The sequence below is a fragment of the Mixia osmundae genome (assembly GCF_000708205.1).
Source record: "Mixia osmundae IAM 14324 unplaced genomic scaffold scaffold_1, whole genome shotgun sequence".
In the NCBI taxonomy this organism is placed as follows: domain Eukaryota; kingdom Fungi; phylum Basidiomycota; class Mixiomycetes; order Mixiales; family Mixiaceae; genus Mixia; species Mixia osmundae.
This window is the reverse complement of record NW_014575563.1, coordinates 886807-898521: the sequence shown is the minus strand read 5'-3', so window position 1 is coordinate 898521 and position 11715 is coordinate 886807. Positions and strand designations below refer to the sequence as shown.

At 55.3% G+C, this 11715-nt stretch overlaps 5 protein-coding genes across 5 annotated transcripts; 2 read left to right on the top strand and 3 right to left on the bottom strand.

Moving 5' to 3' along the window:
- Window positions 1–87: 87 nt before the first annotated feature.
- On the bottom strand, window positions 88–3905 carry L969DRAFT_44419 (uncharacterized protein; the record flags this gene model as incomplete). The annotated part of the gene is made up of 12 exons (XM_014715378.1): window positions 88–600; window positions 649–896; window positions 949–1102; window positions 1153–1460; window positions 1520–1663; window positions 1713–1973; window positions 2048–2109; window positions 2192–2229; window positions 2294–2332; window positions 2462–2504; window positions 2551–3659; window positions 3711–3905. 12 exons carry the CDS (start codon window positions 3903–3905, stop codon window positions 88–90), a joined length of 3114 nt encoding a protein of 1037 aa, XP_014570864.1.
- A 136-nt stretch (window positions 3906–4041) lies between these two features.
- On the top strand, window positions 4042–4695 carry L969DRAFT_69121 (uncharacterized protein; the record flags this gene model as incomplete). The annotated part of the gene is made up of 2 exons (XM_014715377.1): window positions 4042–4463; window positions 4512–4695. The coding sequence occupies 2 exons, from the start codon at window positions 4042–4044 to the stop codon at window positions 4693–4695; spliced, it is 606 nt and encodes a 201-aa protein (XP_014570863.1).
- A 94-nt stretch (window positions 4696–4789) lies between these two features.
- Window positions 4790–7559, bottom strand: L969DRAFT_43703 (uncharacterized protein; the record flags this gene model as incomplete). The annotated part of the gene is made up of 6 exons (XM_014715376.1): window positions 4790–5382; window positions 5436–5600; window positions 5654–6261; window positions 6316–6608; window positions 6679–6754; window positions 6805–7559. 6 exons carry the CDS (start codon window positions 7557–7559, stop codon window positions 4790–4792), a joined length of 2490 nt encoding a protein of 829 aa, XP_014570862.1.
- Window positions 7560–8055: 496 nt separating this feature from the next.
- L969DRAFT_100741 (uncharacterized protein) lies at window positions 8056–9990 on the top strand (the record flags this gene model as incomplete). The annotated part of the gene is made up of 4 exons (XM_014715375.1): window positions 8056–8141; window positions 8200–8302; window positions 8353–9409; window positions 9490–9990. The coding sequence occupies exons 1-4, from the start codon at window positions 8072–8074 to the stop codon at window positions 9988–9990; spliced, it is 1731 nt and encodes a 576-aa protein (XP_014570861.1). The 5' UTR covers window positions 8056–8071.
- Window positions 9991–10246: 256 nt separating this feature from the next.
- On the bottom strand, window positions 10247–11709 carry L969DRAFT_100740 (uncharacterized protein; the record flags this gene model as incomplete). The annotated part of the gene is made up of 2 exons (XM_014715374.1): window positions 10247–10798; window positions 10846–11709. The coding sequence occupies 2 exons, from the start codon at window positions 11707–11709 to the stop codon at window positions 10469–10471; spliced, it is 1194 nt and encodes a 397-aa protein (XP_014570860.1). The 3' UTR covers window positions 10247–10468.
- Between the last annotated feature and the right edge of the window lie 6 nt (window positions 11710–11715).

The window sequence follows — 11715 nt, the reverse complement described above, 5'->3', positions numbered from 1 at the left end:
CACGCTCAATTCGAATTCACAGAAGTCCACGCCTCGGTTGCAGAATCCTGAGAATGCATTCAAATTCGCTAGTGGTGTGCACAACGCTTATAGCTTGGGTCTCGTGGGGGCAGCGAGATCATCGAGATGGGGCATCATGTCAGTGGTGAGGAAAGTGGACAGCACATCTGCGTGAACCTGTTGAGAGATATATCGCTTGGCGGCATCAAGATGCTTTGGTACCAGTCCTTGCGACTTTGAGGCTTCCTCGCTGATGATGCCATCGAGATAAGATGCCGTGATTTTCTTGCCCGAGTCGGTCGATGCGCCGTGATGAGCCCAATGCCAGAGCTGCGATCGTGCGATCTCGGCAGTTGCAGCATCCTCCATGAGGTAGTTGATGGGCACGCAACCCAGACCGGCAGTCCAGTTGGCGACATATTTGAGCGCTGCAGACACGTTGCCTCGGATACCGGCCTCGGTGATCTGGCCAGGCACATTATTATTGAGCAGGTCAAGCGCGGTGACTTGCACTTCCTCGCGGCGGATATAATACTGGTTAGGTCCCTTCATGTGCTCGTTGAAGATCTCGAGAGCAATCTTGACCAATGCGGGATGTGCCTGCAGGATTGCGTAAGCGAGATCATCACTGCTAGGCGCGAAACATACGACCCAGGTGCCGTCATGACCCGCTTGGACTTCACGAAGCTTATCGGCCTTGACCTTCTCCATGGCTACCTCGTTAGCCTTGGGATCATCCTTGATCGGGATCTGAGCCGACATGCCGCCCATTGCTGCGACTTGACGTCGGTGGCAGGTCTTGATTAGCAGACGAACGTATGCGTCCATGAAAGGCACCGTCATCGTGACATTGTTGCGGTCAGGAAGGACGTAGTCAGCCTTCGCGCGCATCGCGCCTGTCATCAGGCGGTCATCAGCTTGGCACAGAGCCCCAAGCTTGTCACTCACGAATGAAGCTGAAGATGTAATCCCATCGTCCACAGTTGAGACCAGACGAATGTTGACGAAGCTCGAAGATGATTTCGTCCATCTGGAAAGCAGCAGTGATGGTCTCGATGAGGACGGTGCCGCGGATGGTACCTCGTGGCATGCCAATATAATCCTGCGCGGCAATATGAGCTAGGAAAATGCGAGCCGATGTGGGCAATGTACCTGCGACATGTTGAAGATATCGTTCCAGAGACGTGCTTCGAGGTAGTGTTCCATCTTTGGCAAGTAGTAGTAGGGGCCGAGACCGCGCTTGACTTGCTCGTGAGCATTATGGAAGAAGGACAGTCCGAAATCGAACATGCTGCCCGACATGGGCTGTCCGTCGATGAGGATGTGCGACTCGTCAAGATGCCAGCCTCGGGCGCGAATGATAAGCGTGGCGATCTTGTCGTTCAGCTTGTATTCCTTGCCCGACTTGGCATCCTTGTAGCCGATCTGACGGCGAACTGCATCCCGGATGTTGACTTGACCTACGGTAGACAACCTCTCATCATCCATGTCCAGGGTTAGCAGAGCACGAGTGACCCACCATCAAGGCAATTGAGCCAGGTCGGTGAGTTAGAATCTTCATAGTCGGCCATGTAAGTTGCTGCGCCAGAGTTCAGTGCATTGATGACCATCTTGCGATCGACCGGTCCAGTGATCTCGACACGGCGGTCTCTCAAGCCGGGTGCTGCGTGACGAGTCAGCACAAAGCTTGGAAACAGAACGCGTAGGCTGACCTGGCGGAGCGCCGACCCAAGTGGGGTCATCGCGAATGCTCTTGGTCTCCGGGAAGAAGTCGGGCAGGGCGCCGGCGTCGAGCGTTGCCTGATAGAGCTGACGACGCTGCAGCAATGCCTTGCGCGTCGGATTGAAATTCCTGCGAATCAGACCCATCAGCCTTGATGGCTGATAAAGTATGGCGACTGGCCTGTGGAGGACAGCCAGGAATTGCAGAGCCTCTGGAGTCAGGATAGCTTCGTGCGCCTTCTCGACCGGGCCTGCAACGTCACGTCAGCTCCAGCTCGATGGTGCCGAGCTCTGCGAGCATGTCCACAGGCTGTATTTGACTGACCGTTGATGCGGACACCGGGCGGCAGCTTCTGTGACGACATATTGATGTTCTGCGTTTGTGAACTGTTTGTATAGATGACAAGAAGGAGTGAATGCAAGCGACAGTGAGCGCTGGCTCGTCGATTTCAGGCGTTGTGCGACTCACGCTTTCGCGATGGCTGGATGTACTGGTAGCAGGATGTGCTACGAGCGGGGGAATGAGGCGTTAGTCGGATATGACTGAGCTGTCAGGAAGGTCTCAACTGACCTGGTGCGTGCGGAAGTTGAAGTTGGCTGCCTCGGCAATCTACGGATGATCGATAGCCCGAGTGGCGAAGATATCCGGCGTGCCGTCATCCGTCTGCGCGACAACACTTGCAATTAATTATGCAGTCTTGGGCTTAGCTAAAGCCCTCAGCCGCTCTAGCTCATACACAAGCTTGCCCGGAATCGGTAGCACTAGCTCGTCGAATGCAGGCCTGTTGTCCTGTCAGGTTTTGCCTTGGCATGGCTTGAGAGACTCACGCAAGATCATGCAGTTCTCGATAGAATGAGCCAGGATAGATTCTAGCCTTGATATCCGCTCTGTCGTACTTTGCTGGCTTCTTGAGCGGTATAGGGCCGATCGCGAGCGGCGCAAGCAGACTCCACTCGATCTGCCGCGCTGCTTCCACATGACTTTGTCCGATTGACCAGATAAGAGGAAAGAGCAGCCCGAGCAATATGAGCCTCGATATCCGTGTGATGACATGTAGCGGATAGAGCACAAGCTTGCCTCTGTACGGAGCTGCATCTGGTAGGGCGATGCGAGCCATGTCGCCACGTGTCAAACCAGCCGAGAGACTGCAGAGCACGACAGGGCTGGAAAGCGCATCCACATTTGCTTGTGCTTTGGATGCAAGGGAAGCGATCCTCGTCTGTGCTTCTCGGAAGGCCGCTATGCTAGCCAGTGCGAGAATGCCTTCGTATCGTCGTGGCTGCAGCGGATCAGCGCCTTGAAGCTCTACATCTATCGCTTTGGACCATGCAACAGGATCCGTATCTGCAGCAGCAGATAGTGTCGAGCGTCTCCCTGCTGCATAGAACGCTGACACGACATTGATTACTCGAGCGCGCGTGCTCTGGTCGCCCAGCAGAATGACAGGATCCCGCCCGTTCGCATCACCCATAGCGGACACACCTTGGCCTCCAGGTGAGATCAAAGCCGGCAACAAAGCCTGCACCAACGACAGTCTGCCTGTGAGGGCTGCTCGTCGTGCGGTCTCGTTGCTTATGCTTAATGAAGAGGCAGACCGCAATCTCGCATCAGGTAACATGACCAGCGCCCAGATCTTCTCCGAGCCGAGCACTTCACCCATGGCGCCCCTTCGCTTAGCCTTGCTCTGCCAAGTACTCGCAAAGGTCGTCACGCTTGCCAAATCGTCTATCGCGCAGTATTCGGCGTAGATGCGCTCATTGCGCGTCGAACTTCGTAAGAGAGCCAGCAGCTGGAATGTGACAGGCGAGACAAGATCGCCTTCGGCCTGAGATCCCTCATCTGCTTTGTCGGGCTTGTCAGAATGCAGCAGGATGAGCTGACTGCCGCGCAAAGCGAGCAATCGCGCCAGAGTGAGGCCGAGCGGACTGAAGCCATTCTGGGAACACCTTTCCTCAGCTCTAGACAGGCTCTCTGTACGGTTGCTTACGCTGATGATGACGATCTTGCCGTGCAATGGCGTGACAGAGTCGTCTATGTCGAGTGAATTGATAGCAGCATTGACCGAGCTTGCTGACGATGCAAATGACCTGAGGACAGCGAGTGCGACCAGTGTAGCGCCAACATACGGCAAATACGAGCTAGGCAGATGTGAGAAGACTTCGGCGAGAATGGCAAGTGGCATTCGAGCTCAAGCCAAACGCGCCGACAGTCTCTCGCTCGTCTTGCTCGAGCGACGTCATCGGGTACAGTCACCTCAGAGGCCAGCTCTGTGCATCAAGGCTACTTATCCACATCATCGACATTGTCGTCAGTGTCACATGCCTCTCCTGGGCGTCTCGTCAGTCTCGAACGAGACACTCAAACAGGCTGGCATTCTCGACACGCTCGGCATCTCGAGCGACTTCAAGCCATCCGTACCACTCATCATACGCTATGGTGACAAGTTTGTACAGGCTGGCACAAAGCTGAAGCCTTCAGAGACACAACGAGAACCTGAGCTGCAATTTGCGCCGATAGATAAAGACGCGGGGGAGAGCGAGACGATGTATACTATCATCCTCACTGATCCCGATGATCCTTCGAGAGAAGATCCAAGGGATGCACAATATCGACACTGGCTCCAGCAAGACATCAAGCCGCCGAGCATAGAGGCACTCACCAGCAGTAACGACGACAGTATCCGCTTGCAAATGTCATCTACAGCCCTGACACCTTACGAAGGGCCATATCCACCTGCAAAGTACGGCGTAGCAGCTTGGAGGCCTGCTTCATCTGACGATGGGCACAGGACGTCATATCACAGATACTGCTTCTTGCTCTTCGCGCAGCCCTCGACGGTCGCATGGAGCGCGAATGAATTTGACAACGCGCAAGAGGCTCGCGGTCACTGGAACGCGATACAATGGGCGGATGCAAAGGGACTCAGGCTCGTTGGCGCAGATTACTTTCTATGTCAGGATGACGAACAATGACGAGCGTGACAAAAAGCCAATGCAGTGTACAATATAGCTTTCACGTGCGTGTTCCAATGTCCATAGCGCTCATCGATAATATGATCCGACGAGCTTAGTTGTGTGACGTCAAGCTCCACTGGTCGATGGCGACCACAGGTGGAGTGCTGTATGAGCTGAAATTAGGCCACTGAGGATTGAAGAGAACGGCAAGAGTCGCGCCAGATGCTGCGCTTGCTGATAGATCGATCGTCAGCACTGTCACGCCTGGGTTTGGTAGATCCTGGCTGATCGAGTCTGATGGGAGAGCGGGATCAGTCGACAGTCTGACTGGTTGCGCGGTTCCCCATGAAGCACCCGAGGGGCTTTGAATGATGGCTTGCATGGTCTCGCCATTGAGCGACAGTGTTGCCGTCGAGCCACTTATGCTGATGGTCGCATTTGTGTGTGCGCGCCATTGCACAGCTTCGTTGATCGTGCCAATCTCGTCTTGCAGCAAGACTTGACGGCGGCCATTGATCATGCGCATCGCGCGAGAGACGGATGTGCCGTTGTACGTGGCAGTGAGATCTGCAGTGAAGAAAGCAGTCGATGTCGACGGTGCGCTGTACTCTAGCACATCTTGTGCTTCCGCTGTGGAATCGTAAGTGGTGGGCGGCTGAGCATCGACGTTTTGGTTTAGACCGCCGATAAGCAGTGAGTTTTGACCTGAGTGCATCAGGTCAGCAAGAAGCTATACGAATGTAGGGATAGAAGCCTACCCTCGGTACGTGTACGGTAGTAAAGCCATCGCTCGCTGTTCTCGCCTTCGGAAGAGAAGTAGCCATCTGCGAGGTACTGCGCCTGGCAGAGCTCGCCGAAGAATCTCTGACCGAGTGCCTCGAGGACGAAGTCGCCAGCATCAATATCCTGATGAGTCTGATGTCCTGCAGGTCGAACCTTCTCAGCGTCAGAGCATGACGGATACGCAAAGACGTACCAGTGGCATTGCCGGCCTTGATAGCCGCATAAAGGCCTGTAGGGTCTGTCCAAGTGGATCGCATAGAAGCCCATGCATTGCCTCCGCCTGGGAAATAGTGATCGAGCGCCAGTCCGTTCCACCAGGTGCCATTGACCTCCGGATTGTAGTAGAGGACCGAGAGTGGTTCCGGTGCGTCCAGACGCTCGCGCTGATAGAGCGCGTACAAGGGAATGTCGAGCTGATCGCCGTAGAGCATCAGGCCGTTCGCAGTCGCGGTATACTTATTGGGACCACAATCGCCGTAGTTGAACTTTTGTACGAAGCCAGTGCCATAAATATGGAAGAGACCGGTCTTGTTGAAGTTCGGGTTACTCGTGAGCATCTCTTGATCCGATCCGGTGGCGGTGATGAGGGCACCCGTCATCTGTGCGTGTCCATTCGTGCCAAAATACCAATAGTCGGACGTTTCTGACCATGTGCCGTCCGATGTAACGCCGAATGCACAGTTCTGTTGAGCATTGGGAATAGTGTAGCCAAGGACTTGCGCAGCAATGCCCGTGGGATCTTCTGAGCGGATGGCAAGAGCGCCAATGGTCAGACCACCATTGCAGACACAGTTCCAGTTGCTGTGCATGGCAATGCATCAGCAGAAGTTCATGCTACATGCAAAGCAAACGCACCCATTCGTGGTCTGCCACCAGCCATAGCCAGTCGATTCTGTGTAAGAATTGAGACCGTACTGCAGGCCGAGGGTAATGATCGACCACATAGTAGCATCAAGCTGCTCTGCAGTCCAAGCATCGTGGAACCAATCGTATGCCATTCCGAAAGCAGCGGTGAACTCGCCGACGTCGAGGAAGTGTTGGCTATTCCAGTTATCGCCGGTATTGCCAAAGTACTGATCTGACGAGTTGCCGGACGCGACGAGGACTTCTTGCCAGGCACGATCTGCCCACTTGGTATCATTTGACATCTTCCATGCGTAGCCCCTGCGAGGCAACAGTCTGTGTAAGCCGAATGGTTATGTCCGAGAAAAAGGCCACTTGCCAGTGTTTGAGTCTGAGCTGGACCTCGCGCGCTACGTCAAGCACACCAGAGCCAGACAGTCCACCATCGATACTGAATTAGCAAGATCAGCTCATTTAAATCTGATAGGCCAGGCCACTGACGAGTAATTGGTGGGAGAAAGGGCAGCAAGCTTGGTCGCATTGGCAAAGATGGTCTCGTTCCAATAAGCGAGATAGGCGTCCTGGGCAATGTTGGATCTGAGACAGTCCCACTTGGTCGCTGTCGCGAACAAGCGAGGGTGATCGCCTCGGACTTGGTAATTGCCAGATTGTCCGGATCCCGCAGCGAAAGCAGAATCTGAGCAAAGCAGAGTCGAATTGGTCGTGTAGGTGGGCACTGAGGGGTTGGCAAAGATAGCCTGCTTGCTCGGGTAGACTGGATTACCGTTGGCATCGAGCGAGGGCACGACGATCTGAGATTGGCCGGTGCCCGAAGAGCGGCTACCGCCTGAAGAAGAGCCAGATCCTGTTGACGAGGACGAACCTGAAGTCGAAGGCGAACCGTTAGCGGATGATGACGCTGCGGAGCCGCTACCGGAAGACGAACTGTTACCCCTTCTCGATCCTAAAACGCCGCCGAGGACAGCGCCGATGATGATGGCGATCAAAAGCAAAGGCAAGCCGATCTTTACCCACTTGGAAGCATACCACTTCTTCTGTCGTGGACGACCGCCAGTAAGCGCTTGAGGGGACGAAGCGCCCCTTTGCTTCTCGAAATCGGCGTAGTGAGATCCAGCAGGGAAAGTTGCGCCGGACGAACTGCCGGAGGAAGCAGAGCCTCTTGGCACTGCAGGATTATGCGCGGGCTGGTATCGGACACCATCGTAGGGCTGACTCCTGCTGCCGTGTTGGGCCATGTTGCGAGTAGCCATGTCGTGGACAAGGTGAGGCTAGATAAGACCGCCAAGCGTTAATCTACTATCGGGATCGTGAGGGTGTTGCGGCCTGAGACGTGTCTGCTGGTGAGCTGTGATCAGCGCGTGTACTAGGAAGAATGACTTTGTGCAAGTCAGGCGAGCAGCCACTGACAGTATGTGCGTGTCCGAGGGCTCGACAGACGTCCGTCTGATAAAAAGAATGAAAGGCCCGTGCGTGCGCTTTACAGATGCGCGTATCTCTGCTGCGGCTCTTCTGGAACTCTTCGTGCCAGCACCTGTGCTTGCTGGTGTTGACAAGTCTTCTGCCCTCGAGCGCACAACACAGAGACTAGTGGCGACTGTCCTGCACAGCTGGCCGGCAATTTTTAGATTTTAGATCATCGGCCCCGGCAGCCGGAGTGATCAGTCACGTGCATCAATATCGTGCCTCGAAGTCCCGAGTGACCGCCAGTGACAGCTCAGCTGCTGACATAGAGGGAGAGCTGAGGGCCATGCCTGCTCGCAAGAGACTGCGGCGATCACCGTCAACCGACACCGAGGATGAACAGCGAATGGCCAAAGGTCATTACAGGGCATGCTCTCCTGTCAGCGTTGTCATGTACTGATCTCAACCGCTCAGAGACGACATACAGGACCCCTCTCCCTGGCGCTTCTCGGCCGAGCAAGCTGCGCATTGTTCCCAGCACGGGAGAGCTCGAATTGGTCAGTGCTGACGACCTGGCGTGAGTGTCAGTCAGCTCGACAGGTGTCAATCTCATGAAATGTGCTCTAGCAAACCAGGCTGGGCAGACAGGCGGCATTCACAACGTCGCCCAAAGATGGAGACCCCCTCGGACGATAGCTTCAAGGCAGACGACGCGCCTATCGTGCGCCGTCGTAGCCGACGTAATGCTCCCGACTATTTGCCAAACTTGCAACCGCTCCTCAAAGCCAGACAGAAACGCCAAGCGCGTTTATCGGCCGAAGCACAGGTTGAGTCTGAGATCATACAGAGCGAAGATGCGCATGTCGAGAGTGATGACGAGGAATATGGACCTATTGTCGTCAGGAGTCAGCCGGTCGCATTTGTCTCGCTTTCGGACGACGAAGACATGCCACTTGCTTCCGGCCCTGCGCCTGCTTCTATAGCATCGAAACAGAGTCGACAATCAGATGAGGAAATAAAGTTGCCGACGCCTGCTCAGCTTTATCCTGACTATACGATCACCGGTCGGTACGAGATCGACGAGCCCGGCCGGCCCAAGGTCCTCATCCTCGTACCGAAGTCTCATCTATCGCGAGGCGTGCAATGCTTCAACCCCGGGCAATCGATCGTACCCATCGTGCTTGATGGCCGCGATCCTTTATGTGCTGCTGCCATCAACAAGCTACTTGATCGCAGGCATCCAGTCGACTCACAGCAACAATCACCCCGAGACGATACATCTGCGAAGGGGGCTGCGCAAGTGCCCTCAGTTGATGAGCAACACGCTCAAGCTGCAGAAGTTACGAGACCTGCCACGTCTACCCGCAGGCACAGCATCTCTTCTAACAGACGCTATACAAACGAAGAAGATCAAACTCTACTTGACACTGTCAATCTTCTACGACGCGATGGCATAACAGCTTTAGGGACGATAGCTGATCGTGCCATCACGTGGCACGGCGAGAAGGGCACCGTTTCGAGAAGATTGGCCGCACGATCGTATGCGTCTCTCCGAAGCCGTTGGGCTGTCTTACGCCCTGCGCTCGTCACCAACAAAGACGAGAGGACTGCCCAGCAGCATTTGCCGAAGAGCGAAGGAGGTGATGCCAAAGCTGTCGATTTACCGAGCAGCGACGCCGGCTATGTAACGACTTAGGAGGATCCCGATCGCTTGGCTGAGACGCGGTCAGCTTCAACGCCACACGAGCGCGATGTCAGTGACAGCGTGGAGGACCCATTCTTGACGGTCGTTGCTCCCAACAAGCTTCCGCGGGTGCAAGGCCAGCACTCGCCGAATGTCGCTCGCAGAAGGCGACAGCCTCCATTCCATGGGGACTCAGACGCAGGATGCAGCGCTGGTTGCAGCATTCTCCAATTCACAAAGCAAGGCGACCATGGCTGATGCGTGTGATGCTCTCCTCGCTTCGCACGGACCTGCCGGCAAGCTATCAAACGCGCTCAGCAATCGTACGGCGGGTGCGTGCGTCACCAGATGGCATGCACTCAACAAGGATCGTCGATAATTCGCATCAAGGGGCAGCAGGTGGATTGCCGTGTCTCGCTTTGACGAGTTCCGTGTCCTGCCATGACCGTCTACCGCAGGAAAGCCTGCGCACTGCAAGCAGGGCAAGAGCAAGCAGGCAGTGGAGTCTAGCTGCGCTCCAGCTTGTGTTGTGCCTTGCAGAATCGTCCTCTGTAGCTACTGGCTGCGTTCCGCTATACTGAGCTGAATCATGCATTGTCTCAATCACCCACGAGTGATCGGACCTCATTGTGATTTGGTGCCTTGCCTTCACATCATGTCTATTTGAAGTTCTGGACACGATATACTGACGGATAGATGACTGATCGATATGATACAATCTATATCTTACGCGCGCACTGTACGACTGATAATAGACACTCATGTAGAACGCTCGTCAAGGCAAGTCAAATTAGTCAGACCCTTCGTTCGCGACACTCTATCAGTGGTATCAAGTGGCACGCGTTCAATTAGCGAAAGAAGACAGTGCAGAGTGCATTGTGACCGCCTTGAGGTACTGCTGTCACATGTTGAGGAGTCGCGGCCCGACGACAGACGATCTCGATGCTGAGCAAGGACGAGCCAGATGGACAGCGATCCTTCCTGTTTGATCCGCTTCGACTTTTTCCATGACTCCGTGCTCTGATCGTGAAGTGATTAGATGGTGCACCGCGTAGGGGTCTAGGCGTGCTTCTGCTTGCGAGCGCTCGACCAGCTCCGAAGATCTGATGAAGTGATAGATCGAGTCCTGCCCGAAACGGGAGGCGGCACGGTCGAGAGAAGCGACTCCGAATGGCGCCTGGCAATGGAGCGTGGGGGCTCCCACTCGAGTGTGGCCATCTCGAGACGACTTGCTAGGTCGTCTAGCCGGACAATAGCACCTTCGCTCACAACCTTTGCCTCTTCTGCCAGCTTGGCAGCTTCCTGTTGAGCCACGATGAAACGCTGCGCAGCATCTTTGCCTGCGAACTGAGGGAAACAGCGCATGCAGATCGTTCGACGGCGCCAATTCTGCATAGTCATGAGCTGGTACGAGATTAAATGAGGACTGTGCGTACGACGTAGTGACAGACGCCGCACGTCCAGTCACCCTCTTGAGCCACGAGCGGACCCGTGTTGCCGGTGTTCTGGATTGGAGGCAGCTTGCTCTTATCGGAAACGGGCTGGAACTGTGAGGAATGCAGCACGCGAGGCGGCTGCCAGTGGGTCCCACCTGCGGGCGTGGATGACGCGGGCTGAAGAGGGGAGGGGCCGAGAGCATGTTGCACGTTGGCGCTTGAGGCGATGCGTCTGGGCCAAGTGAGCTGATCCGAGATCGGCATAGCCATGATCTCGTCATCTTGGTTTGCATCGATTGCGGTGGATCTGAACAGACTGAGCTGCTCGTATGACTTTGCGTGCTTCTGCACCGGCCAGCGAGAGTCTACAACTTGCATACTTGTCCTGGCGCTCAGATTCTCGGTGCTTCTCGTACACTTGGTCAGAGCAAGCTGGGGGGACGCAGCGACTGAGCTTGCGAAAGGGCGAAAGAGATCCTCATCTGACAACTGGACGATCGCGCTCTGGAGCAGAGGAGCAGGCTCTGTCTTGCGTCTCTCGCGTTTGGGGGAGAAGCACATGTAGTCGGGACAGGCTTGCACTGGTCCGATTTCGGCACAATCTGGTGGGATTCGAGCGTCATTCATCACGTCCAGCGAAGGAGGTTGTGTCGTGTTGCGCCGTTTGTCTCGGAGAGCAAGATATGTGGAAGGCTTGGACGCCCAAGAGGGGTTCGAGGGCCGCAGGTCAGGTAGAGCCGCATCATAGCACGAATCAGACGCTGCTCCACCTTCGGAATTCGGAGCTTCGAAGCTTTGTCGATCGACGTCCTCGCGCGAAGCTCCGCCGGGGCATTTCCCAAAATAGCCGATCAGGAGCCGCATGCTTGT